The 24,266-nt window shown below is 42.1% G+C and overlaps 1 protein-coding gene across 1 annotated transcript in view; it reads right to left on the reverse strand.

The window, feature by feature from the left end:
- Positions 1–12,195: 12,195 nt before the first annotated feature.
- ppil2 (peptidylprolyl isomerase (cyclophilin)-like 2) overlaps positions 12,196–24,266 on the reverse strand; it is a 162,562-nt gene continuing 150,491 nt past the window's right edge. The window contains exons 17-20 of the mRNA XM_055655154.1: positions 19,981–20,053; positions 18,975–19,037; positions 13,444–13,580; positions 12,196–12,627 (exon numbers count right to left, since the gene is read on the reverse strand). Coding sequence (XP_055511129.1) covers positions 12,525–12,627; positions 13,444–13,580; positions 18,975–19,037; positions 19,981–20,053 — 376 coding nt within the window. The 3' untranslated portion in view covers positions 12,196–12,524. The remainder of the gene's footprint in view (positions 12,628–13,443; positions 13,581–18,974; positions 19,038–19,980; positions 20,054–24,266) is intronic.

A 24,266-nucleotide genomic window follows, 5' to 3' on the forward strand; every position in this document is an offset into this window, starting at 1 on the left:
AATATGAGCATTTAATATTAACTCTTGATCAGTCAGTTTGTAACACTCTTGACTTGAAAAAACATCCAAAATGTTACTGGATAATTTACATTACAAAATAGGTACAGAAAAATAAGATAGGCATAACTTGAGGCATTCCTCGGTGCCTTGGCAAAGGGCGAGCTCTGCCCAAACAATATTTCTTCGACTCTGTCTGCACTAACTCATTACAGATGCATGCAGGTGAATCATCACTGCAGCAACACTTCACAACAGTCACCATCAATCCCCTTGTGTTTGGCCAAGTAGCTATCTGCTCTGCTGACTTTAACAGACTGGGTTGGCTCATCAGAGCTCTGCGTCTGAGCTTACAGCTTCTATCATTTGACATGATTGAATCTTTATCAATTTCATCACATTGTAGGAATGTTCTTGCTGTGAAACACATCAACGAATATAAATTAACATGATTTATGCCAAAACATCTGAGTTTTAAAAATGGTTTCCTCTTTATAGTTGCACAGTCACTAGGACAAGCCGTTGGATATGTGAGAGGATGTATTTATGTGTAAAAACCGTGCAAGCACACACTTGTATGTAGGATTAGAAGGGTATGGGAAATATAATCAGAACGTTCTGGAAACACTCATGCCGCATTTGTCAAAAGGAAAATAGATAATGTTTCAGGTATGCTTGTTGGAATGTCTCAGAGCTGAAATGTTAACTTAGCATTTTTCTTTTTTTATTTCAGATTTCCAACATCAGCATATTTTTTTCATTTGAGGAGATGGGTTGTTCTTGTTGAGCAGGATCAGTGTATTTGCACCTTTGAGTATACTCATTGGAGCAGGCACAATGAGTATACTCATTGCAACAAGAATCTTGTGACATGGAGCTATATTGTGGTTAGAGTTTTTAATTGTATGGTGCCAGCTGAAATTGTGAAAATTGAAGGGAAATGTTGACATTACAAGTTGCAATATTAACTGCAACAGAAAGACTAAGAGAGAAATGGTGGCACTAGGGAACAATGGAAATGGAGGGCAGAACACTACCTGAACAAGATTTTTTGCATTTTATAGAAAATTTCCCAGTAAACTAAGATTCCAAATGATCTTCAAGTACCGACCGGTTCACACATTCATTTCTTATGCGTGAGACGATCTGAACTAGCACACCAAGACCATTTTGAATCATAGTTTAGCAGGAAAATCATCTGCCCATGTGGTTCTTTGAGCCCAAAGGCACCACAATGCAGTGATTATGAATGCTCATGTAAATGACTATTCTTCCAATTGCCTCTCAGGCAACATAACCGGCCTAATGTGTATTAATGCTCGCGTATCTTTGCTTGGCCGCACAATTGTATCTTATAAAGTAAACTGGCTTAGTAGCTTCATGAAGTTACTGCAATGGCAAAAGGATCGTAAGTAAAATGTGTCGCTGTGGGAGACATAGAAACATAGAAACATAGAAATTAGGTGCAGGAGTAGGCCATTCGGCCCTTCGAGCCTGCACCGCCATTCAATATGATCATGGCTGATCATCCAGTATCCCGTACTCAGTATCCCGTACCTGCCTTCTCTCCATACCCTCTGATCCCCTTGGCCACATCTAACTCCCTCTTAAATATAGCCAATGAACTGGCCTCAACTACCCTCTGTGGCAGAGAGTTCCAGAGATTCACCACTCTCTGTGTGAAAAAAGTTCTCCTCATCTTGGTTTTAAAGGATTTCCCCCTTATCCTTAAGCTGTGACCCCTTGTCCTGGACTTCCCCAACATCGGGAACAATCTTCCTGCATCTAGCCTGTCCAACCCCTTAAGAATTTTGTAAGTTTCTATAAGATCCCCTCTCAATCTCCTAAATTCTAGAGAGTATAACCCAAGTCTATCCAGTCTTTCTTCATAAGACAGTCCTGACATCCCAAGAATCAGTCTGGTGAACCTTCTCTGCACTCCCTCTATGGCAATAATGTCCTTCCTCAGATTTGGAGACCAAAACTGCACGCAATATTCCAGGTGTGGTCTCACCAAGACCCTGTACAACCGCAGTAGAACCTCCCTGCTCCTATACTCAAATCCTCTTGCTATGAAAGCCAACATACCATTCGCTTTCTTTACTGCCTACTGCACCTGCATGCCTACCTTCAATGACTGGTGTACCATGACACCCAGGTCTCGTTGCATCTCCCCCTTTCCCAATCGGCCACCATTTAGATAATAGTCTGCTTTCCCGTTTTTGCCACCAAAATGGATAACCTCACATTTATCCACATTATACTGCATCTGCCAAACATTTGCCCACTCACCCAGTCTATCCAAGTCACCTTGCAGTCTCCTAGCATCCTCCTCACACCTAACACTGCCCCCCAGCTTAGTGTCATCCGCAAACTTGGAGATATTGCCTTCAATTCCCTCATCCAGATCATTAATATATATTGTAAATAGCTGGGGTCCCAGTACTGAGCCTTGCGGTACCCCACTAGTCACTGCCTGCCATTGTGAAAAGGACCCGTTTACTCCTACTCTTTGCTTCCTGTTTGCCAGCCAGTTCTCTATCCACATCAATACTGAACCCCCCAATGCCATGTGCTTGTAGAGACCCTCCTTGCATTGGGACCAATGACAAGAGAATTCATATTTACAGTATCAATGCTGCAGAACTAATCTGACATGCTCCCATTTGGGAGGGAGGGAAAGTGAGGGATTGAAAATAAATGGAATGTGGTACCAGTTAGGCATGGGCAGCAGAGGCCTGGACTTAGTAAGTTTACAAAGGGGAATTACAAAACCAATGTTTCAATAATAATGTGGCTATTATGTGTTTATACATTCAATCTGCAGATCCAGTTTATGACAACACAATGACACCATTCAGACCGTGTTCTGGGATGTTCCACAATAAAGACTGGCGTGAGGTGTGGGTGCTGGGAGCATGATTTGGGATATCTGGCCGGACATTGTGTTCTGACCCAGTCACCCTCTGATCCCTTGTTCTCACCCCATCTAATCTCTCTAAACCCCCACCCTCTCTCCCTTGCCCCCCCCCCCCCCTCCTCTTTCAGCTCCTATATGCTCCCCACTCCAAACCTCTCATAAGATAAAAACCAATTGGCAGAGGGAACATGCTTTAGGCCAAGGGCTCAGAGAGGTGGGGTGGGGAGCAGTGGTGTAGAAAAAAAAACTGCAGGATTTTATTTCTTTCCTGTTCAACATTGCCAGATTGGCAGAAGTATTTTAGGAACTGAGAAGAACTTCATTAGCTGATTATCCCCAGAGAACCAGGACATACAATCTGGATACATACAGTGGATGGAGGATAATGCTCCCATTGATCACCAGAAAAAATTAACCCCAGGCTTAGAATGGAGTTACTGCATCATCAAGGCTCCACTTATATTTTTCATATGCCAATTTACCATGAATTCTAGTTATTTTTGTGCTGTAAACCTCTGATGTGCAAGAATATGCCTGAAATACTCTTGTGTACATTTGCAACTGATGGAGAGACCCAGGCAAGCTGATGACGTCAAGGACCCTGCAGTTTAACTTTGACCTAAATCCAAAGCTAAATCTAAACTGAAGGGAACTCCACCAAACTCCCCCCCCCCCCCCCAATATTCTACAAGAAAAATAGTTGGAGCAAATGAATGATAACATTGAAATCAGTTCTACCGCTTTTGACAATTATACTGAATTAATTCACTTACTTAGTTTCAGTCATTCAGATTAGTTTCAATCTAAATACCGAGTGAAACCTACGCAAATCTGACACAATTGCACCTGAGCTCCACTTATATTTTTCACAATGACCAATTTATCATGAATTCTAGTTATTTCTGTACTGTAAACCTCTGACTAGGAACTTGTGAAGAATCAGCTAATTAAGTTATTTGCTGAATCGCTATTGGGACTCAAAATTTGCCAGGGTCTCCTTTAACTTCTCATGGCCAACTTCTTCTTGTGGACAACGCTGTGCTTTAATTTTCACTTGTGTTGATGTTAAATAATTTTTCAAATTGTAATTGGAGCAAATTTTTTACCGCTGTTGGTAGCAATATAACGTCCATAATTAATTAAACCAATGAAAGAGGAAACATCCCTTGGCTCTGACTAGATTCAAATAGGGCAGCACAGCGGTAGAGTTGCTGCCTTACAGCACTGGAGACCTGGGTTCAATCCAGACGGGTGCTGCCTGTACGGATTTTGTTCGTTCTGCCTGTGACTGGGTGGGTTTTCTCCGGGTATACCAGTTTCCTCCCACATCCCAAAGACATGCAGGTTTGTAGATTAATTGGCTTCTAAGAGTTTTATGTATGTGGAGGATAGAACTAGTGTACTGGTGATCATTGGTGCGGTTACTGTGAAGAGCATTGGACATGATGCATGGAGCTGGACAGAATCAAATACACAGGACTAGATGTTAAAAGTCCCTTGTGCCAATAGGTGGGGAGCATTTCACGACATTCGTTGATAGTTGAGAGTGGTAGACGCTCAACATCGGTGTGGGGCGGGTGATACATATATCTTGGCCTGTGTAACCTTCAGGATAGTTGGGCACAGGACACATCATCAGTAGTGTACCCTTGCATCACTGGGTGTTTCGGCCTTTTAACACTATACACCCTCCACAAGGGTGGCCCGCTGCAGGATGATCAGCCCTCAGCGCGTGTCCCGTGTCAAACCATCCCAAAGATTCACCCTGAGGTACTTGGGGCCCAGCATGGGTCTTTCCGCTTGAGCCAAATCCACCGGCTGCTTATTTCAGCCGCCTCTGAGAGTGATCTTATGGTCTTCCGCAGAGCCTGACCGTAGATTCCAAGCTCCTTCAGCAGTCTGATTGTAGATGATGCAACAAATCCTCTGCATCCCACTTCAACTGGATAGACTTTGGTGTTCCAGCCACGCTGCGTTGCCTCTGCTGCAAGCTCTGCTTGGTGGGGTTACTGTGAAGAGCATTGAACATATGGCATGGAGCTGGACATATTATTACTTGCTGCTATTCTGAGCAATACTTCAAGTTACTTTTAATCTGGCCTTCAATTTACCTTGACAACTTTGTTACATTATTTCCCAGAATCTCCAGTAATTCAGCATACGCTGCAAAGAGCCATAGTCATGCAGCGTTGAAATGGGCCCTTCATCCCAACTTTCCCATGCCGACCAAGATGCCTCATTTACACTTGTCCCACCTGCCCACGTTTGGCTCACATCCCTCTAAACCTTTGCTGTACATGAAGGGTTGCTTGTGGACTCGACTTATCTAAGGCAAAGCGGCTGAGGTACACACACCCGTTCATTGTCACGGCATCCTTATGCCTGAGAGGTCTCTCAATCATCTAACTGGATACGATTTTGAGCATGTTTATTTAGTTTGCGGATTGAACAGAGACACAAACACTGCAAGATCACCTCACTTCCTTGATGATGCTCTCCAGTGACTTTAGGATCACCTTACACAATCCTCCCTTCTGTCACTTTCAGCCATGGCTGTGCTTTTAATTGAGCTAATTTATACGCCTGTGTTTCTTTACGGCCCTGAACAATACCACTTTTGATAAGAAATCTTCCCACTAAATTCCGATGCTAATTGCTGCCTGGCCTTGATGATCAGTTTTATTATTTCTCCCCCAAATCCAGCAAAACCAATCTAAAAGACTGCCTGCTGTCCATCCAACTCTGTGTATCACAGGAATTCTCACTCAATTCCAGACCTGATTGTCCCAATACCTTTAACACGGTTGGGTTGCACTCTGGAACTCATGCAAAACTCTACTGTATCGGTTAAATCCTGCAACGGCCTCCGAGATGGACCTTATTTTCCCATCCCTACAAAGTTCCAATGGGAATTTGATTCGCCAATGAAATTCAAATTCATTTGGATTTTCAATTTGAATTCAAATTCAAAATCTTTTTTGTAAACTCAAAATCTTTATCTTCTCTGGAAAGATTGCATAGCTTTGCAACCAATACCAGTTACACCTGTGCTTTCTCTTCTTTTAATCTGTATTCTGCATACAGGCCTGTTGTCCAGTCCACTTTGTGTGGTGGGAAGTCTCAAGCCCCCTCATTCCAGAATCTAGAAGGCTATCATCAGAATCCAACTTAAATAGTTATCTGCACCCCACACAAGAGTCATGGAGAGATATGCCCCTGTCCCACTTAGGAAACCTGAACGGAAACCTCTGGAGACTTTGCGCCCCACCCAAGGTTTCCGTGCGGTTCCCGTAGGTTGCAGGTGGTTGCCGGAGGTTGCAGGTAGTGGAAGCAGGTAGGGAGACTGACAAAAACTTCCGGGAACCACACGGAAACCTTGGGTGGGGCGCAAAGTCTCCAGAGGTTTCCGTTCAGGTTTCCTAAGTGGGACAGGGGCAATATGCAGCATGTAATCAGGTCTCTCAGCGACCGAGTTCACACTAACCATTCATCTTCACGGATCCTACCCTTCCCACATTCCCATGAACTGTCCACAGATTCCATTACTCACCCACACACTGAGGTTAATGTACACAACCAATTAACACGTGAACCTGCGCATTTTATGGGATGAGGGAGGAAACTCATGCTCTCATGGGAACGACTGTAAGTGGCTGCTTCTGCTGCCAATGTTATGGGTTTTCTTTGTTTTCTTCACACAGATGAATGCAACAGGTTAATGTTGTCTTCTGGGCAGTAGTTGATTTGGGGTAAATCTGACTTGGTTATTCTGCGCCTACTTTGAACCAATGTACCAGAGTGTAAATGGCTGGTTGTTTTCTGATTTGAGCAACTATACCCCACACACTGAAAGGAAATCTGAAAGCCACACTGGTTGTTATGGGGTTTTACTGTGCAAGTAATCATCTGGTTGTCTGCATACAAACAGCGGCTGCTCTGCAAACTATTTATTGCCTGTGATGTCCTTTGAGACATTTGAGTGATGTGATAACACACTAAATAAATCCCTGCCTTTCTATCTTTAGAAATGTCTCTATTTAAAGGCTGGTATGTGCCTGGTAAGCTCTTGGAAATATCTCATTTAAAGTCAACCAGAAATAAATGTCTTTCGCAATCATGCCACACCTCAAGATTCACTTACACACTTCAAGCGTTAAAAATGTACGAGAGTAGTTTAGGCTGATCAGCCATTTTCTTGGATCACCATTGACTTCAAGCTCAGTCATTTGGTCATTGAGCACAGAAGTAGGTAGGCCCTTCAGTCAACCACGTCCACGCTGACCATCAAGAACTCATCATTTTTATCCCATTTATTAGTATTTGTCCACTAGCCGCCTATGGTTTGATTCAAAATGCTCATCAATATGCTCCTTAAATGGTGTGAGGGCACCTGGCTCCACCATTCCTTCAGGTATTGCAATCCAGATTCCCCAGATTCTTTCTTGAATTCTTTTCATCCACCCCTTGGACTTGTGGTACACAGCTTTCACACCTGATGGGAACATGGTGGCCTTGAACTCTCACTCTTTCATTTTTGAATGACTTGCAAGCAGCTGTTCTCACTCTTTGAGTCCAGCCCTAACATGAAATTGGCCTTCACTCTGGTCATTTGCATGTCTACATGTCTCAGTGTTAGGTGCAGTTCTGCCCTTTCTCTGATACAGCTGTCGACATAACTGGCTTAAAAAGTTTCCCTGGACCTACTTTAAAAATCTCACTGCCTTTAAGACTTTCACTAATTGAAACTGAAGGTGATTTGAACTAATTGTGCCTATTCATCACCAAGTACAGCCAATCCAGTGCAAAGACTATACGTATAAAAGCTTACCCTAGTTGGTCCTTGACAATCCACTTACTTAAGTGATGGAACGGACCATGAGGATTTATGTAAATAAATGAATACAATTTACATCAGTTGGTTTATTATAATAAATGAATTGCAAATTAAAATGCTATTTAACTTTTGCAAATCATAGCTGGTAGAGCTGCTGCCTCACAGCGCCAGAGACTCGGGTTCGATCCTGACCTCGGGCGCTATCTGCGTGGTGTTTGCACGTTCTCCCTGTGACCATGTGGACTCTGGTTTCTTTCCAAATCCCAAAGATATGCAGGTTAGTAGGTTAATTGGTAAAATTGCTCCGAATATATTAGGAGTGGATGCAAACGTGGATGACAGAACTAGTGCGAATGGGTGATCGATGGTCAGCACGGACTTGATGGGGCGAAGGGCCTGTTTCCATGCTGTATCTTTCAATTCAATTCAATCTGGCTATTAAACTTCATTGAAATGATCAAAACAAACTTTGTTAATTTGTAAATAAATGAAACTACTAATTTCTAATCTCAGTATGACCGGCCTCACTAAATCAGAAGTGGCTGAAAGCATAACTCATGATGTAAAGCACCGGGACAGGGTGATCCATTCTCTGAAGTCCTGCTCGCAGGAAGTTTTTTTTAGGATGGATTATTCGAGCGGTGTACAACACATGCCTTGTAGCAGTCAGGCTGGTATTAGAGATCCCTCTAGGACCTAGTGCTCATTTGCTCATTATTAGTTGGTCAGGAGAAGGTCTATGTTTTAGAAGATTTGGTGGGTTGGGTGAGAACCTTGGGCGCATTTGTTCACCATTGGTTACGCTATTAAAATATAACCCCATCTTACAGAGAGGCTAATGTGTTTTACAAAGTGTGGGAGACTTGGAGGTCATTGGCAAAAAAAGAGAAGGAATAGCAGAAACAATGAGGGTGTGAGAGGTGAGGGAATATAGAGGGAGCAGCAGCGACAAAGAGTGTGTGGCTTGATCCAGGGGAATGCATGCAGAAGGTAGCTGGTTCTGAGAGGACCAAAGGAAAACAGTGAGGGAGAGAAGCATGATTTTGTTAAAATACTTGATGGACTAAATGGCCTCTACTGTTATAATAACATCACGTGGTTCCTGTATTATCTCATTGTGTGCATAAAGGTTGATGCACTTTCCTTCAAACCTAGTAAATGAATTTCAAAATTCAAATTGTAAAATATTTTTCGATGTAGTACTTTTTCACACAGAGAGTGGTGAATCTCTGGAACTCTCTGCCACAGAGGGTAGTTGAGGCCAGTTCATTGGCTATATTTAAGAGGGAGTTAGATGTGGCCCTTGTGGCTAAGGGGATCAGGGGGTATGGAGAGAAGGCAGGTACGGGATACTGAGTTGGATGATCAGCCATGATCATATTGAATGGCGGTGCAGGCTCGAAGGGCCGAATGGCCTACTCCTGCACCTATTTCTATTTTCTATGTTTCTATCATGGAAGCTGATAAATAAATGAAGGATATTTTTTTTTTAAACCGCAAGTCTCTTTGGGTATGTTTGTGTTGTGGTTAATGTATTAGTTTAATTAAGTCTCATTTGATTTTCCAGAGCCATCAATTCAAATACTATCACTCAGTCAATTAACTAAATTGACATCAGTGTCCATGAAATTATAGGACTGCTGCAAAAATCCACCTGTCATCCATTAGGGAGAAGATCTGCTAACTTAACCTGACCAAAACTGCTAACTTGACCAAAATTGTTGACTGATGTGTGACTGATAGCCTAAACTGATCCACAACATGTCTTAGCAAACCACGCGGTTCAAGGGAAATTAGGAATGGGGATTAAATGCTGACCTTGCTATTGACATCCAAATCCTGGGAGTCAATAAAAGATTATGGCATCTGATGCTCTTGGTTATGTATCTGTAATCAAATCCTGTGACCATTCCAAACTCGAAATAAGCCGACAGTTAATGCGGAATTCTGTCCCACAACCTACACGTGCATCACGAAAGCTGCTTCAGCATTAAGTCAGTAATATTTTTATTTCTCTCTGCAAATGAGTAAGAGAAACACTAGACGAGTGTAACTGATGCAAGTTGTGATTCCAGCCAGCTGCATATGTACCCTCCCCCTAACCAGCACACAGCAGCTTGGTCGTTTGAGGCTGCTGGTAACAGGCAAAGCTGTTTTCAGCCATTGTGCACCTGAATTTGATTTCACTGACTTTTACTCTGAACATACAAAAACAAAGCCGAAGACACTTGAAGTGTTGGTTCTCGAAATGGTGACAAAGCAAAGTCTGTGATGGAAACATGCTGTATTTGTGCTGAGTTTATATCTGTATACTCAAAAACATGTTACGTTGTACTACAGAGCCAGCTGCTGACAAATATCTGCCTTTGCCTTGTTACTGTCGGCTGCCTTCAGTCTGCTGATCCAACACTCTTTAGCGTTGACTTTTTGTTAAACGTGTATGATCGCAGTCTTCCTATCAGTCGTGAATCAGTAGAATTTCTCCCATGAGTGATGGCCCCGACATCCACTCCATTAAGCTTCACAATGTGTTCAAGTTAACTTTCTTCCACATAACATCAAATCCTCTCATGAGTGACCAGTATTTACCGCACACGACTCCTTGGCCCAAAGCATCTGCATTCCTTGCTGTTGTGGGGTGTAAGTAACAATCACATAGAGTTACACAGCAAATGTTAATCTGGCCGAATATCAAATTAACCTTGTTTATCCTTGAACTCCTGTATTTGTACTGGGAGATGCCAGGAAGAGAGCTGTGATGTTGGAATTCCCTCCCACAATGACTTACTTTGATCATTCACAAAGTTACAAATAGTTGTACTACCACATCATATTTTAGATGGAACGACTTCTGTGGCCTCAATAAATTAAACCTAGTTAAGTAAGTTGTAAATATAATATTGTTATGTTTTCGATGAATTTTTCATTATAAATGTTAGATGAATTTTTTGGTTCATCAATTTCAGGCGAGATGATACAAGGGAAGAGATTTGACACACAATCTCTGATGGTTCCAAATTGGCTGTACCGGGTTTGCGCTTTTAATCTGGGGAGTATTCTTAGTATTTTGTTCATTTTTCGGACCTGTGGTGGCTCTGCCAAGTTCAGCATTAATTGTTCTTGAGGTGGTGCTGGTGGTAACCCACCCTCTTGAGTCACCTTGTGAGCTGCAGGATTTAGATTTAGCAATCATGAAGGACTGGTGATATATTTGCAGAGAGGAATCTGCAGTTGGAGATGTTTCCGTGTAGTGGTGGTATAGCCTTAGAGTTTGGAGGTAGAGCTGGATACATCTAGAGGCCTTTTCTAGATATATAACCATATAACAATTACAGCACGGAAACAGGCCATCTCGGCCCTACAAGTCCGTGCCGAACACTTATTTTCCCCTAGTCCCATCTACCTGCACTCAGACCATAACCCTCCATTCCTTTCCCATCCATATACCTATCCAATTTATTTTAAAATGATAAAATCGAATCTGCCTCCACCACAAATAGATGGTATGTGTTGCAGCCACAATGCAACAGTGGAAAGGAAACTAATGCTTAGGATGGTAGATTGGGTGCTAATCAAGCAGGCTGCTTTGAGTTTGTCGCCAGGTGTTGTTCAAGTTCCACTCATCCAAGTAAGAAGAAAGTATTCCATTACACACCTGACTTCCGTCTTATAGATGGTAGAAAGCTTTTAATACATCAAGAGATGATATAATCATTTTGGGATACAAAGTAATGAACCTGTTTCTGGTCAATAGTCTTCTCACCAAAATTGATTTTCAGCATTGGCGATGATAATGCAATTGAATGTCAATAGCAGGGTGGTTAGACTTTCTCCTGATGGAGACAGCTATGGCTTGGCCCTTGTGCAGCAAATTCACTTGCAACTTATCAGTCCTTGCCTTACTGTTGGCTGGGTCTTCCTGCATGAGGGCATGGGCTGCTTCAATTTTTCTGGGGTTGCAAATGAAATGTGTAATCATCATTCAACATCCCGACTTCTGCTGCTAAGCTGGAAGGAAGGCCATTGATGAAGCAGCTGGAGATATCTGGGTTCAGGACATTGCCCTGAGGAACTTTTGCAGAGGCATCTCAGGGCAGGGATTGTAGTCCTTGAACTACTACAACCATCCCTGGGTGAAGTATGATTATAATCATCGGAATGCCTTCCTCTTAATTGACAAATTATGAAACATAATTAAGACATATCTAACACTCACTCTCTTGCAAAGACCTATGAAAGGAGTCCTCAATGACCCAGTCAAGTGATGCCTGTTCACCAAAAACAAATACATCTCTTAAATATAATCAGTGTTTGATCATCACATGGCAGAGAGGAAGTGAAAATAGTTGCCCACAACATATGTAGCAACTCCCTGTCTCAATTTACTGTAGATCTGAACCAGTTTGGGGTTAATCATGCAAATAATTGAATAAATCATCTCAGCTAGGAATCCAATTGAGTTTAATTGAAACTGCATAGAAAAATGTATTTCATGAGGAAAAATGGCTGACCTCATCGTCTGAATATGGAGTTTAACAAAATCCAGAATGTGGTCCCGGCAAGGAAATAAAGTTCTTGTTTGTACTAGAATGGAAACTCAAGTATTGTTTAGATTATTCATGGACTTTCCATCTCATACTACTTTTAGCTCATGGAGGAGGAGTGCTACGGTAGAGATTCAGTCAAGCATTTGACCACCTGTGGATCTTTTCAAATCTCTCTTCAACACTGCTGATTGAGGTTTTCTCCTCTTGTTGTGGCTTGGACTGAGAACTACCACGAGCTAAAGTTACCAAAGCCAGTGATCCCTTTTGTTTTCTTGGTACTGCTGGTGGAAGGGCTGCTGTCCTGATCCTCCACTGTCCGTTTTTTAGCCCTGAAAAGAGAAAGATCGTGGAAAATAAGGATGCAATGCCACTTTTAAACACACAAACCAAACATGGGGCCTTAAGTTCTCGTTCAGTAATTCAACATTGATCTTCAAGGCTTCAGGATTATTGGCATCGTAATATCAATAATCTATCAATTTGCCACCTTCATGCATCCATTCAAAAGGTTGCAAATTGATAGATTTAGAATGTGACTGAAATACACCCAGGGTCGGGGAACCACAAGGACCACATATCCAGGAGACCATTAGATTTATTTTTAAAAAGAAACAAAAAGTGCTGGAGAAGCTCAGCAGATCAGGCAACATCCTTGGAAAACATGGATAGGTGACGTTTTGGGTTGGTACTCTTCATACTATTTAAATGTATTTTCATTGAGACTACCAGTTTACAATATTTCCAAGACTCTCCTGTTCCAGCAGCCAGAATAAGGTTATTGTAGAGGAATGTCAAAGGGCATGGACTTTTGCCATTTATACTTACCCACTTATCCTGTCCCATTTCCAAAGAACCTTCACTTAGCATTAGCATTAAAAAAACAAATGATTGAAAAGGTAGGAGCACAGAATTCTCTCAAGAATCTGTGTCTTTAGTTAATGTAGAAAATGTAAGAAACTACTAAGATCGCAGCATGTGTGGTGATCTCGAACCATCAAAAATACTGTCTCATCACCGTATCACACTTGCTCTCCCTGAACCAAATCCAGAGCTTTTATTTACATCTTCCTAAAATATTGATTCAATAATCTGACATTTTTCATGTGATTTTGAAAATGGAAAGTAAATAAAATAGGAAAACTTACTTTGCTCCCATGTTGATATATTTTCCAACTCCTTGTCGGTAGGTTTTTGGGGTTGCGCTGCTTTTAGGCACAACTGGCTTTGCTTTGGCCTTTGCTTCCTCTTCCTCAATCCGATTTTTCTCCCTCTCTGCTGCAATCTGGCAACAAAGAAATGTATGGTCAAGAAGCTTTCAACCACCCCTCCTACCCCATAAAGCTCACAGCCTGTGCATGATAAATGGCATCTTTTCAACAGTAATATGCTTTCAATCTTCAATATTCTGCTGCACAAGACAAAACGTTTACACTCTGATGCTTTTTTGCACAGACAGACTGAGCGTTTGACAGCACTGGGCCTCCACTGGCTGGAGTTTAGAATGTTGAGGTGGACCTCATTGAAATTTACAGAATAAGGGCATAGATAGAGTGGATGTGGAAAGCATGTTTCCACTAGTGGGCCAGTCTAGGATCAGAGGTCATAGCCTCAGAATTAAAGGGCGCTCTTTTAGAAAGGAGGTGAGGAGGAACTTCTTTAGTCAGAGGGTAGTTAATCTGTGGAACTCATTGCCACAAAGGGCTGTGGAGGCCAAGTCTGTGGATATTTTTAAGGTAGAGATAAACATATTCTTGATTAAAACAGGTGTCAAGAGTTATGGGGAGAAGGCAGTAAAATGGGATTAGGAGGCAGAGATCAGCCATGATTGACTTGCGGAGTGGACAGGATGGGCCGAATGACCTAATTCTACTCATATAACTTGTGAAGTTGTGACACCTTTAATCTGACAACACAAATCTGTACACTCAACTGGCAACCATTCTTGTTGCAGGTATCTCGTGTTGGAATCGATGGCCTTTAGTTGGGTTAATTCGAGTTGCCGATTGGATGGAAAAACAGAAAACTCTGGAAACACTTAGCAAGTCAGGTCATCCTCATCCTCATCATCTGTGGAAATTGAAATGGCGTTTGACATTTCATGGAGACCATCCTTCAAAGTGGATGTTCTGATGATGGGGTCTTCAAAATACAATATGAGCTCTGTTTCACTGTCCACAGACGCAGAGTAATTCCAGAGGATACCTTTTAGATTTCCAGCAACTACATTTTTTTTAATTACTTTCAGTTGCTGACCAGATATGCCTGGGTTCAATGCTCCACCCCTGACACTGACAGTCACTTCTCAATTGAAGACAGTTGAAAAACGGACTTTGGGATTGCTGGACATTTTATGTAACTTCTCTACAAGTAGTTAGTCATGTCTGACCAAATCAGTTCAGAAAAGTTCAATAGTCAGAACAGATATTAATTTTGATTGATTAAAACATGGATTAACTCAGCCAGACAGGCAGCATCTTTGAAGGATATCCATAATTTGCTCCAGCACTCTGTTTTACTTAAGATCCCAGCATCTGTAGTTCTTTGTGTCTTCATTTTAATTAATGCAGTTTAACATTGATTACATTATAAAGCTTTTGCAACATATTTCCCTTGATTTATAACCATGCAATGAAACAGCACACATTGAAAGTCATCACTGAATCACATCTGTGAGAGGCAACAATGCAAACAAAATTAAGATACTTTTTATCTTACTAGGAACAAAGACTTCAAGTTTCTTTATCAGGTAACAGGTCCTGACAAATCACTGAGGGAAATGTCATGAAGTAAAAACATAAACACGAAAGCAGGCTGGTCGGCCTCTTGAGCTTGCTCTGTTATTCAATAAGATTGTGGCTGATCCAATCTTAGATATAGATATGCCATTTATTGTCACTATACATGTACAATGAAATTAAAAGCTGCTCGTACTCAGTGCATACATATAATTTAGTACAAAAAACAAGAAACAGAAAAACAAAAACAGAAGGGAGAAGGGGGGGGGGGATAGGTGCACAATTCTGCGGCGCTATATACATATATACAGATGGAAGTCCGGGTGTTGGGCCGTGAAGTCAGTGCATGTGTGAATTTGAATTAAGAGTAGTTATAATTTTCGGAAAGCAACTATTCCTGAGTCTATTTGTCCTGGATTTGATGCACCTATAGCGCCTTCCAGAGGGCAGCAGGTCGAACAGTCCAAACGCAGGATGGGAGCTGTCTTTGATGATATTCTTTGCCCTGCTAAGGCAGCGGGAGGTGTAGATATCCATCAGGGAGGGGAGAGGGCAACCAATGATCTTCTGCGCTGTCCTAGTTACCCTCTGAAGCCTCTCCCTGTCTGCCATGCTGCAGCTGCCATGCCATGCTGTAATGCAGTATGTCAGCAGGCTCTCGATGGACGAGCGGTAGAAGGTCAGCAGCAGGTTAGAGTCCAGGTTGTGCTTCCTGAGGACCCTCAGGAAGTGCAGCCGCTGCTGAGCCTTCTTGATGACCGCTGTCGTGTTGTCTGTCCAGGAGATATCAGCAGCGATATGGACGCCGAGAAACCGGAAGGTGTTGACCCTCTCCACACACTCGCCGTTGATGTGTAGGGGGGCTAAGTCGGTGCTGTGCCTCCTGAAGTCGACAATGAGCTCTTTTGTTTTCCTGGTGTTCAGAGCCAGATTGTTTTCTGAGCACCAGGTTGTCAACTTCAGGACTTCCTCTCTGTAGGCTGCCTCGTCTCCCTTTGAAATAAGTCCGACTACAGTAGTGTCGTCAGCAAATTTGACGATGCGGTTGTTGTTGTGGGCCGGACTATAGTCGTAGGTGTAGAGACAGTATAAGAGGGGGCTTAGCACACAGCCCTGTGGGGAGCCGGTACTCAACCTGCGAGTGGAGGAGAGGTGGGGGCCGAGTCTCACAGTCTGGGGCCGGTTGGTGAGGAAATCTTTTATCCAGGCACATGTGACAGTGGGGAGGCCGAGAGTGACCAGTTTACCAATGAGAATGTCCGGAATGATTGTATTGAAAGCTGAGCTATAATCCACAAAGAGCATCCGGACGTAGCTCTGCCCCTGCTCCAGATGGCTCAGCACAGAGTGGAGAGCTACGGTAATGGCGTCTTCCGTGGATCTGTTTTGGCGATAAGCGAATTGGTGGGGGTCGAAGTCTGGTGGTAGATAGTCCTTGATGTGCTGGAGGACCAATCTCTCGAAGCACTTCGTGATTACCGGAGTGAGGGCCACAGGACGGTAGTCATTAAGGCTGGTGATGGGAGACTTCTTCGGCACTGGGACGATTGTGGCTGATTTTAGGCAGGACGGAATAACTGCCTGGTCCAGGGAGAGGTTGAAAATTCTGGTGAAGATGGCAGTGAGCTGGTGGGTGCACGCTTTGAGCACCTTACCAGGTACTCCATCTGGGCCGGTAGCCTTCTTGGGGTTCACTGCCAGGAGCACCCGTCTGACATCGTGCTCCCTGACAGTGAGTGGGGTAGTACAGGAGCCAGGTGAGGGTGAGGGTGGCCTCAAACTCATTTTCACACCTCCTCCCCAATATCCCTCCATTCTCTTGTAATTCAAAAGTGTAACTATCACTGCCTTGAGTATATTCAGCGATTCTGCCATCCCAGGAAACACTCTGTTAATCCTTTGTCTACTCTATCCAAGGCAAGAACATCCTCCCTTCAAGAAAGGCCAAAACCACACATAAAAATCCAGATGGGATCCTGCAAGACGCGTATAGCTGTAGCTAGGGGCGGAAATCGCTATCAGAACATGGGGGGGGACACACACAATTTCTTGGTGGCTGTGCGTGCGCACACACACGCACACATGCGCGTGAGTCTTCGGCCGTGGGCCCTGTGGACGATGACATTGGGTGCTGACCTGTTTGGTGACCGACTCCAAATTCCAGCAACAGCAGCTTCGTCCACCCCGAATCGTGGGGCTTGAATCGGCCCGTTCGCGGGGGTTTTCACCGCGGCTTAAAACCGGCCGCGGGATCTTCCATCCCCCCGGCAGGGGCTTCAACATCCGGAGACTCGATCTCCTCCACGCAGCAATTTGACCGCAGGGCGGTGGAAGATCCCACCGCGATTTTAAGTCGCGCCGGGCAATGAAAGGCCCCGCGAACAGGCCGATTCAAACTCCGCTCTGTGATCTTTGATCTTTGCTCCACCCACGCCCCAACGTCCGCCTCTGACCGTCTCCCTCCTCCAATCACCGCGCTGAATCATCATGTCCCGCCACCCCTCACCCCCATTGCCTGCTGACAGACATCTCTCTCATTCAATCGGCGCCCTCGATCATCACTCCCACCCACACTGTCTCACGGAAAGCGGAGGTTTTAATAGATTTTTTTTTCACTGAATTTCAAAATCCAGATTACAAAATCCCCCCCCCCGGGATTTCCGCCCATGGCTGTAACAAGTCATCCTCTATTATCTCTACCTCTAAGAGAACACCAATAGGATTGTTGATGGCGGACAAACTCCACCCCACACAAGTCCACAGGGAGAATGTGACTTCTGCATTTGAGGTCAGGATTGAACCTGGGCTACTGGAGCTCTGACAATACCTCTACTAGCTATATAGAAAAAGACACTAAATGCTGGTGTAACTCAGCGGGTCAGGCAACATCAGGAGAACATGGATAGGTGACGTTTCAGTTTGGGACCCTTCCTCACCTATCGATGTTAGCCAGGGAGACTGCCTGACCTGCTGAATTACTCCAGCATTCTGTGTTAATTTCTGTAAACCAGCATTTGCAGTTTTTTGTTTTTCCCATTGATACAGAAGGTTATTTATGTTCTTCATTGTGGAAATAGAACAAAACTATGTACTGTTCTGCCATATCTTTCTTCCCAAACATAATTACCTATATTTTTAACTGTGGAGAATGTACTATTTTTTTCACTGACCTTTTCTCTTCACAGTTTGTAGAAGCTTTTACATCAAGTCTAATGTTCCTGCAAGCTTATGCCCCATTGTAATTTCTCCTGTCTTTGTTTCAGTGGTTTACATTCATTAACTTTTTATTCAACATACACCCTTTCAATCCACTTTTATATTTCTTGCGGTTTAATCGCATCTTCTGTTTTATCTCCCTTTATCTTGGTCAACTTTGAATGATTTTTAATAACTTGCTATTCCTTGGGTTTATTATCCCTGTGGTAATGTTGTTCTTTCATTTCTCTGGAAATTATATTCATTGAAAATTAAGAACCATTTCTATAAAATGTACCATTGCTTAATTGTCATGATATCTTCTGATTTAATTTCCAAGCCTATTTGCCTATTATTGACTTTGTTTGAATTTAGGAGACTGCTGAAACCTAATGTGCAGTTCAATTGTAGTATGATCCCTCAGAAGATCATTTATTATGTGCAGTCTGACGGACTAATTAATTTTGCTTCAGTTCATAACATTTGATTTTAAATAACCACTTCTCCAAATGGCTCATTGAAAAACAGGTCCTATTAAAGTTTCAACCAAACAGATAGAAGTCAATATTGAACTGGGAATGATACAACTTACAGATTTAATTTCTTATCAACAATGGGATAATACGCTCTCTGGTACTGCATTCTTACAGGGTTATATGCAAGGAAAGACACAAACTACTGCAGTACATCAGCAGTCAGGTGCAAGATGTCTGATCATGCGATTCCATTTCTTTCCCTAAACTCACCAGAAGATCTGCTTCTTCAAAGGGATCCACAAACACTGCTGTGTTCTCAATTCTGATCTCTTCCTGTGAACAGATGAAAAGGATACTGTTAATATGAACACTAAATAAATTATGTTGCAGTTTGACTCAGAGCCTAGAAAAGTTAATACGCACACGATACATAAACATCCATGCAATTCTTCGCACTAAATTATCAGTGGCTATTAATTCAAATGCTGGCTTATACTGTAGTTAACTATAAATGGTTATTATTTTAAAATATGAATTTAAATCTATCACTGGTGAGTAATGTTCTATGTGGCGGAGAAGGTTGGTTTTGTAAATTTAACGTTGGATCATTGCTCTTTAATTTGCAGCCATGCTTTCCTCAGAAAGTACATGTCAGTATCAATGGATATGTTGACTAGCTCTGAGTGCTAATTACAAAGATATTTTTGAGAATTAACAAATACAATGTACTTTGTTTCAGCTGCTGCTTACATGAATAAGGTAGATGCTTTAATATGGTTTCTGCTGGCTGGGTGTCAAAGAAATGAACCATTTAGGAATGAGGTGTGAAAAAAAACATACAAGCTTAAATCTTTAGAGTTCCTTATTCCACAGGGAGATGAATACCCTGTCTTTGAAAAAAAATCAAGGCTGAGATTGATAGATTGTTGGAACCAACAGTTATGGGCTAGGACAGGAGTATGGATGAACTTATGAAAGGACAGTTAAGGATGGTTAAAGATGTATTACTATACACATTTTCTTTCATGTTCTGAAGTGACTGGAATCCCAATAGATTAAATTAATAACTCTGGGAATTCAAACAATCATAATAAGAATGTCCAATCTTCACATTAAATGAAATGCTATCCACAAAGGCAAACCCTGGAATTCACTCCAGCATCAGCTCCAAAAACTGGAATACAACTGTTAAATCCCCAGGTGTTCATCATCTGATCGAAGAAGGAAAAACTGGGATAGACTCTCAAAAGCTGTGCTATTATCAGAATACCAGTACCTCTGGCAAGTCAGTCTTCACATCACTCTCCACATTTTCCATGGCCGTCAATGTCTCAAAACCACCAACAACTCTGAAATTCAAATGTAAAAATAATAAACAGATTAACAAGCTTTGTGCTTGCATGTAGTTGGAAAACATAATCCTGCAAGAAAGTATAAACCTTTCCTAATATATAAATATATAATGTGAAGGTTTTTGACTTTTCTAAAACAAAATGATATAATTTACAAATTGACATAAAATCTGCCAAATTAGCTATGGATACTGGCTATCAAATATCTGCAATATATGATCAGGACCCTGAACATCTGGAAAGGTCAGTGCCTCAAAAGAACTCAATGGATACAACTCCTCATAATCAGCAGCCTACGTAAATGCCATCATTGCCACAGGGTAATGGGCCAGAACAAACTATTCATATTTTAGTTGTTAGTTATAAATGATCAATAAAATGGTACCATTTCATAAGAGAAAGTCATGATCTGTCTGCTTTTATTCTTCTTCCTCCTCTGTACACTTATCTCCCATCCCCGTCCCAGATTTCCCTTTCATTCCCTCTATTTTCCCTCCACCTGGTCCCTTCCACCCATATCCCTCCCTCTGCCTTTCCATTTCACTCCTCTGCTTCTTTCTTTTATCTTCTTTCCACCTCAGCCTTTGCCCCTTACTCCACCCAATTACCAATCACCCCATCCACCTATCACTTGCCAGGCTTTGCCCCCCCACCCATCCACCTTTTCCAGTTTTCTCCTAACTATTCCATCACTCTGAAGAAGGGACCCAATCTGAAACGTTGTCTGTCCATTTCTGTCACAAATACTGCCTCTCCAGCTGGTTTCCTCTAGCAGATTTTTGCTCCAGATTCCAGCATCTACAGCCCCTTTATATCCTCTTTATTATTATACTTTGGGATAATGCTGGATTCTGTAAACATTTGCTATTACAGGTTCACAATCTCTTATCTGAAAACCTTGGGACCAGACACTTTTCTGATTTCGGAATTTTTCTGATTTCGGAATGGAAGATTTTTAGCGTAGATTTTTAGCGGGGACCGGGGTGGCTCAGTGGTAGAGTGCTCGGCTCGTGGCCGCAAGGTCGCGAGTTTGCGCCGCGATCCCAGCAGTTAAAAATGTTCGGTTTTCAGAGCTTTTCGGTTTTCGGAATTTTGGATCAAAGATTGTGAACCTGTAGTTAGAAGTAAAGTGTTCAGAATGAATTCTACTTCATGCACAAAAATATATATATTTTGTTAGGAACAGGAGCACACAAAAGTCAAAATGTGACTCCAGACCTCAAAATATATTTGAATTTTATATATTCCACAAAATAATTGGTAAGCCAGACAGTTGTAATGAACGTATAAGAAGATTAAAACCAATGTAAGCAGATTTGATTCAATAAAGATGCATCCAGTCCTGTTGGTCCTCAAAATATGCTTACAAACATCTAGTATCATGTCTAAATTGAGAGATCTAATAAAGGATATGTCAAAAAATTATTTACCATAGAGACAGTTAGAAAATAATAACTCTCACCCAATGCCCTACATTCCTCTATCAGGATCCCCTATCCCACCAAAACCACTAATCATGAGTGGATATGGGATTGTTCTCAATCCATACTCAGGATTTAATGAAGGGACAAGACAACTGGCCAAACCCAAGCAAGATAACTTCTGGCAGAGTCCAAACAGAATTCACTCCCTCAGATGATGAATCAGTCCTAAACGTTGAACATCATTTGAATGAAACAGTGAGGATATCAAGAGGACAGAATAAAACTAAATGGGCGAATTGTCATTCAAATGTCCATTGCTTGACGTGGTTTAGACAGGACTACCATTAAGCAAGCAGAACAACTCCTTATGTGCCATCCATATGTGGCTTGTTGCAAGTGGTGAGTGAACGAACTTAAGGGAGAAAGCTAAAGAAAAAACTTAAAAGGCTGGAAATGCTCAGCAGGTCAGAACGCATCTCCATGGGAAGAGAAACAGGGTGAACATTTAAGGTTGATGAAAACGCTTTGATAGAATTCTGATGGAGTTCCAACATTTCAAACCAAGACATCCACAAAGTATGATGGGGCATGAACCATCTACAACCTCACGGCTGGAGTCTCCGTCACAAGATTATTCCCGATCTGCTGAGCACTTGTGCCCCTGTTCCAGACAAATCTCTAAACACACTGCCTCTATACAGCTCCAATAATGATATCTATTCAACAAAATTGCACAGTATGTCCTGCCCGCAAGAAATGGAAAAGACCACATTCCAGCCTTAAACCAAACATGTACAAATGGGATGAATACCAGGTATAAAAATAAGAATAACAAATCATACAGGTAGCATCAGATTGAATGGGGCTGAGAGGGCTATAGTTCCATAATTCAAAAGGAATTAAGTGGAAAAACTCTCCACTGACTGGATCCATATCAAGGATAAAGTAATGTGGTTCTTGCACCTTATACATATCAACTCCAGGTTATTGCTGCAGGAATTCTGCATGGCAGTTTCACTGCCCGACCACCTTCAACTGCTTCATCAGTGTTCCCTAACATCAACATTATGAGGGTCATCATTGATCACAAATATGATCCAATCAACTACATAAATACATACAAAAGCAGTTTAGAAGTTGGACATGCTCTGGCAAGAGACTCACTTCCTGACTCTCTAAAGCTTCTGTCAAATCTGTGCCTGGTTCTGTGTCTCTCCAAGAACACTCAAGAACATTATCACAATTCAGCATAAAGAGGCTCTTTGAATGGCACCCCATCTCCTCCACCAAAGGCATGTAAGTTATAATATGAACAAAATATTCTCTGTCATTCTGCTAAGCAAGTCGCAGTCTGTGACCTCTGCCATCATGAGAAACAAAGGCAACATGTGGATGGGGTCACTAGCATTTGCAATTTCCCATCCAAGTTACACACTATATTGCCATTCCATCCATACACTACTACCTTTAAACTCTGGAAATTCCCAACTTAATAGCATCCTCATCACAAGGACTATACCAGTCCACATGGTCTTCCAGAGCAGTAAGAATTGGATAATTATGGTGTTTCATTTAAACGGAAAAATTAGTACTTTAAGAATGAACCTGGCCCATTTAATTGTTTTAATTGAGTCATCAAACACGAGTGCTTCATAATTAGCAGTCACCCTTGCGTAACATTTAAAAAATATATATGTTAGAAAATAAAATTCCAATATTTAGCAAAACTATTTTATCACTAATAAGGTCTGTTCTGTTGCTTATTTTTTCCCCCATAGACAGGAAACTTGCTTTGTTTTGTAAATAGTCAATGTGCTTTGAAAATGCTTGGTGTGAATTAAAGATGAAGGACTGAAATAAATAAAAGATGCACCAGCTGTTCAACCTTTCCAACAATTCCACAGCTGTCCTGGATTTCAACTTCAGATTCTCATGAATGCAAACGGCCTGTAAGCAGTCAATTCTGTAAGTGCATGATCTAAGATGTTGAGAATCTTTGAGAAGCAAATCCTTTGATCGTTACCTTGATGCTCAGCTTTCCCAATACCATAACCCATTCTGCAAAGGAAAATAGTTGTATCCCTTTCCCCTGCAGGTTTTGGGCTGTCTACCTGCTCTAAGAATGATAAGACCCAAGAATTGACACCTCCTGTCAATGGACTGATCAGTAGCCCCTTGGGTCCAAATATCAGGAGAAACAAGGAACTGCAGTAGCTGGTTTACAAAAAAAAACACAGTGCTGGAGTAACTCATCAGGTCAGGCAGCATCTCAAGAGAACATGAATAGGTGATGCTTCAGGTGACCCTTCTTCAGACCAAATATCAGATGGTGAATACAATTGGTGATGATATCTCGCTTACAATTATTGTTGTCTACCACAGACAAATTCGACCCTCTCCCATCCCCCATAAGCCGTTCCTATCCATCTATCTGTCCAAATATATATTGTTAATGTTGCATTTGTGGTTCCTCTGCCACCTGCTCTGGCAGTTCCCAAACACCCAACCTCTGTGCCCCCTATCCTGAGAAATGGACAGTGACTATCTATGCTCCTCATAATTTTCTAACCCATGTCAGCTTTCTCGTCAGCCTCCTTCACTCCTAGACTATCCAATCTCTTCTTATAACTCAATCCCTCCAGAACAAACAACATTTGCAAATATTTTATGCAGTCTCTTTAGCTCAACCACATCCTTGCTATGGTGTGATAATCAGAAATGTACATTAATATATCAAGTGTGGCCTAATCAACGAATTGTACAACTGTAATATACCACCCCAACTG

This window comes from Leucoraja erinacea, chromosome 25, assembly GCF_028641065.1.
Source record: "Leucoraja erinacea ecotype New England chromosome 25, Leri_hhj_1, whole genome shotgun sequence".
Classification (NCBI taxonomy): domain Eukaryota; kingdom Metazoa; phylum Chordata; class Chondrichthyes; order Rajiformes; family Rajidae; genus Leucoraja; species Leucoraja erinaceus.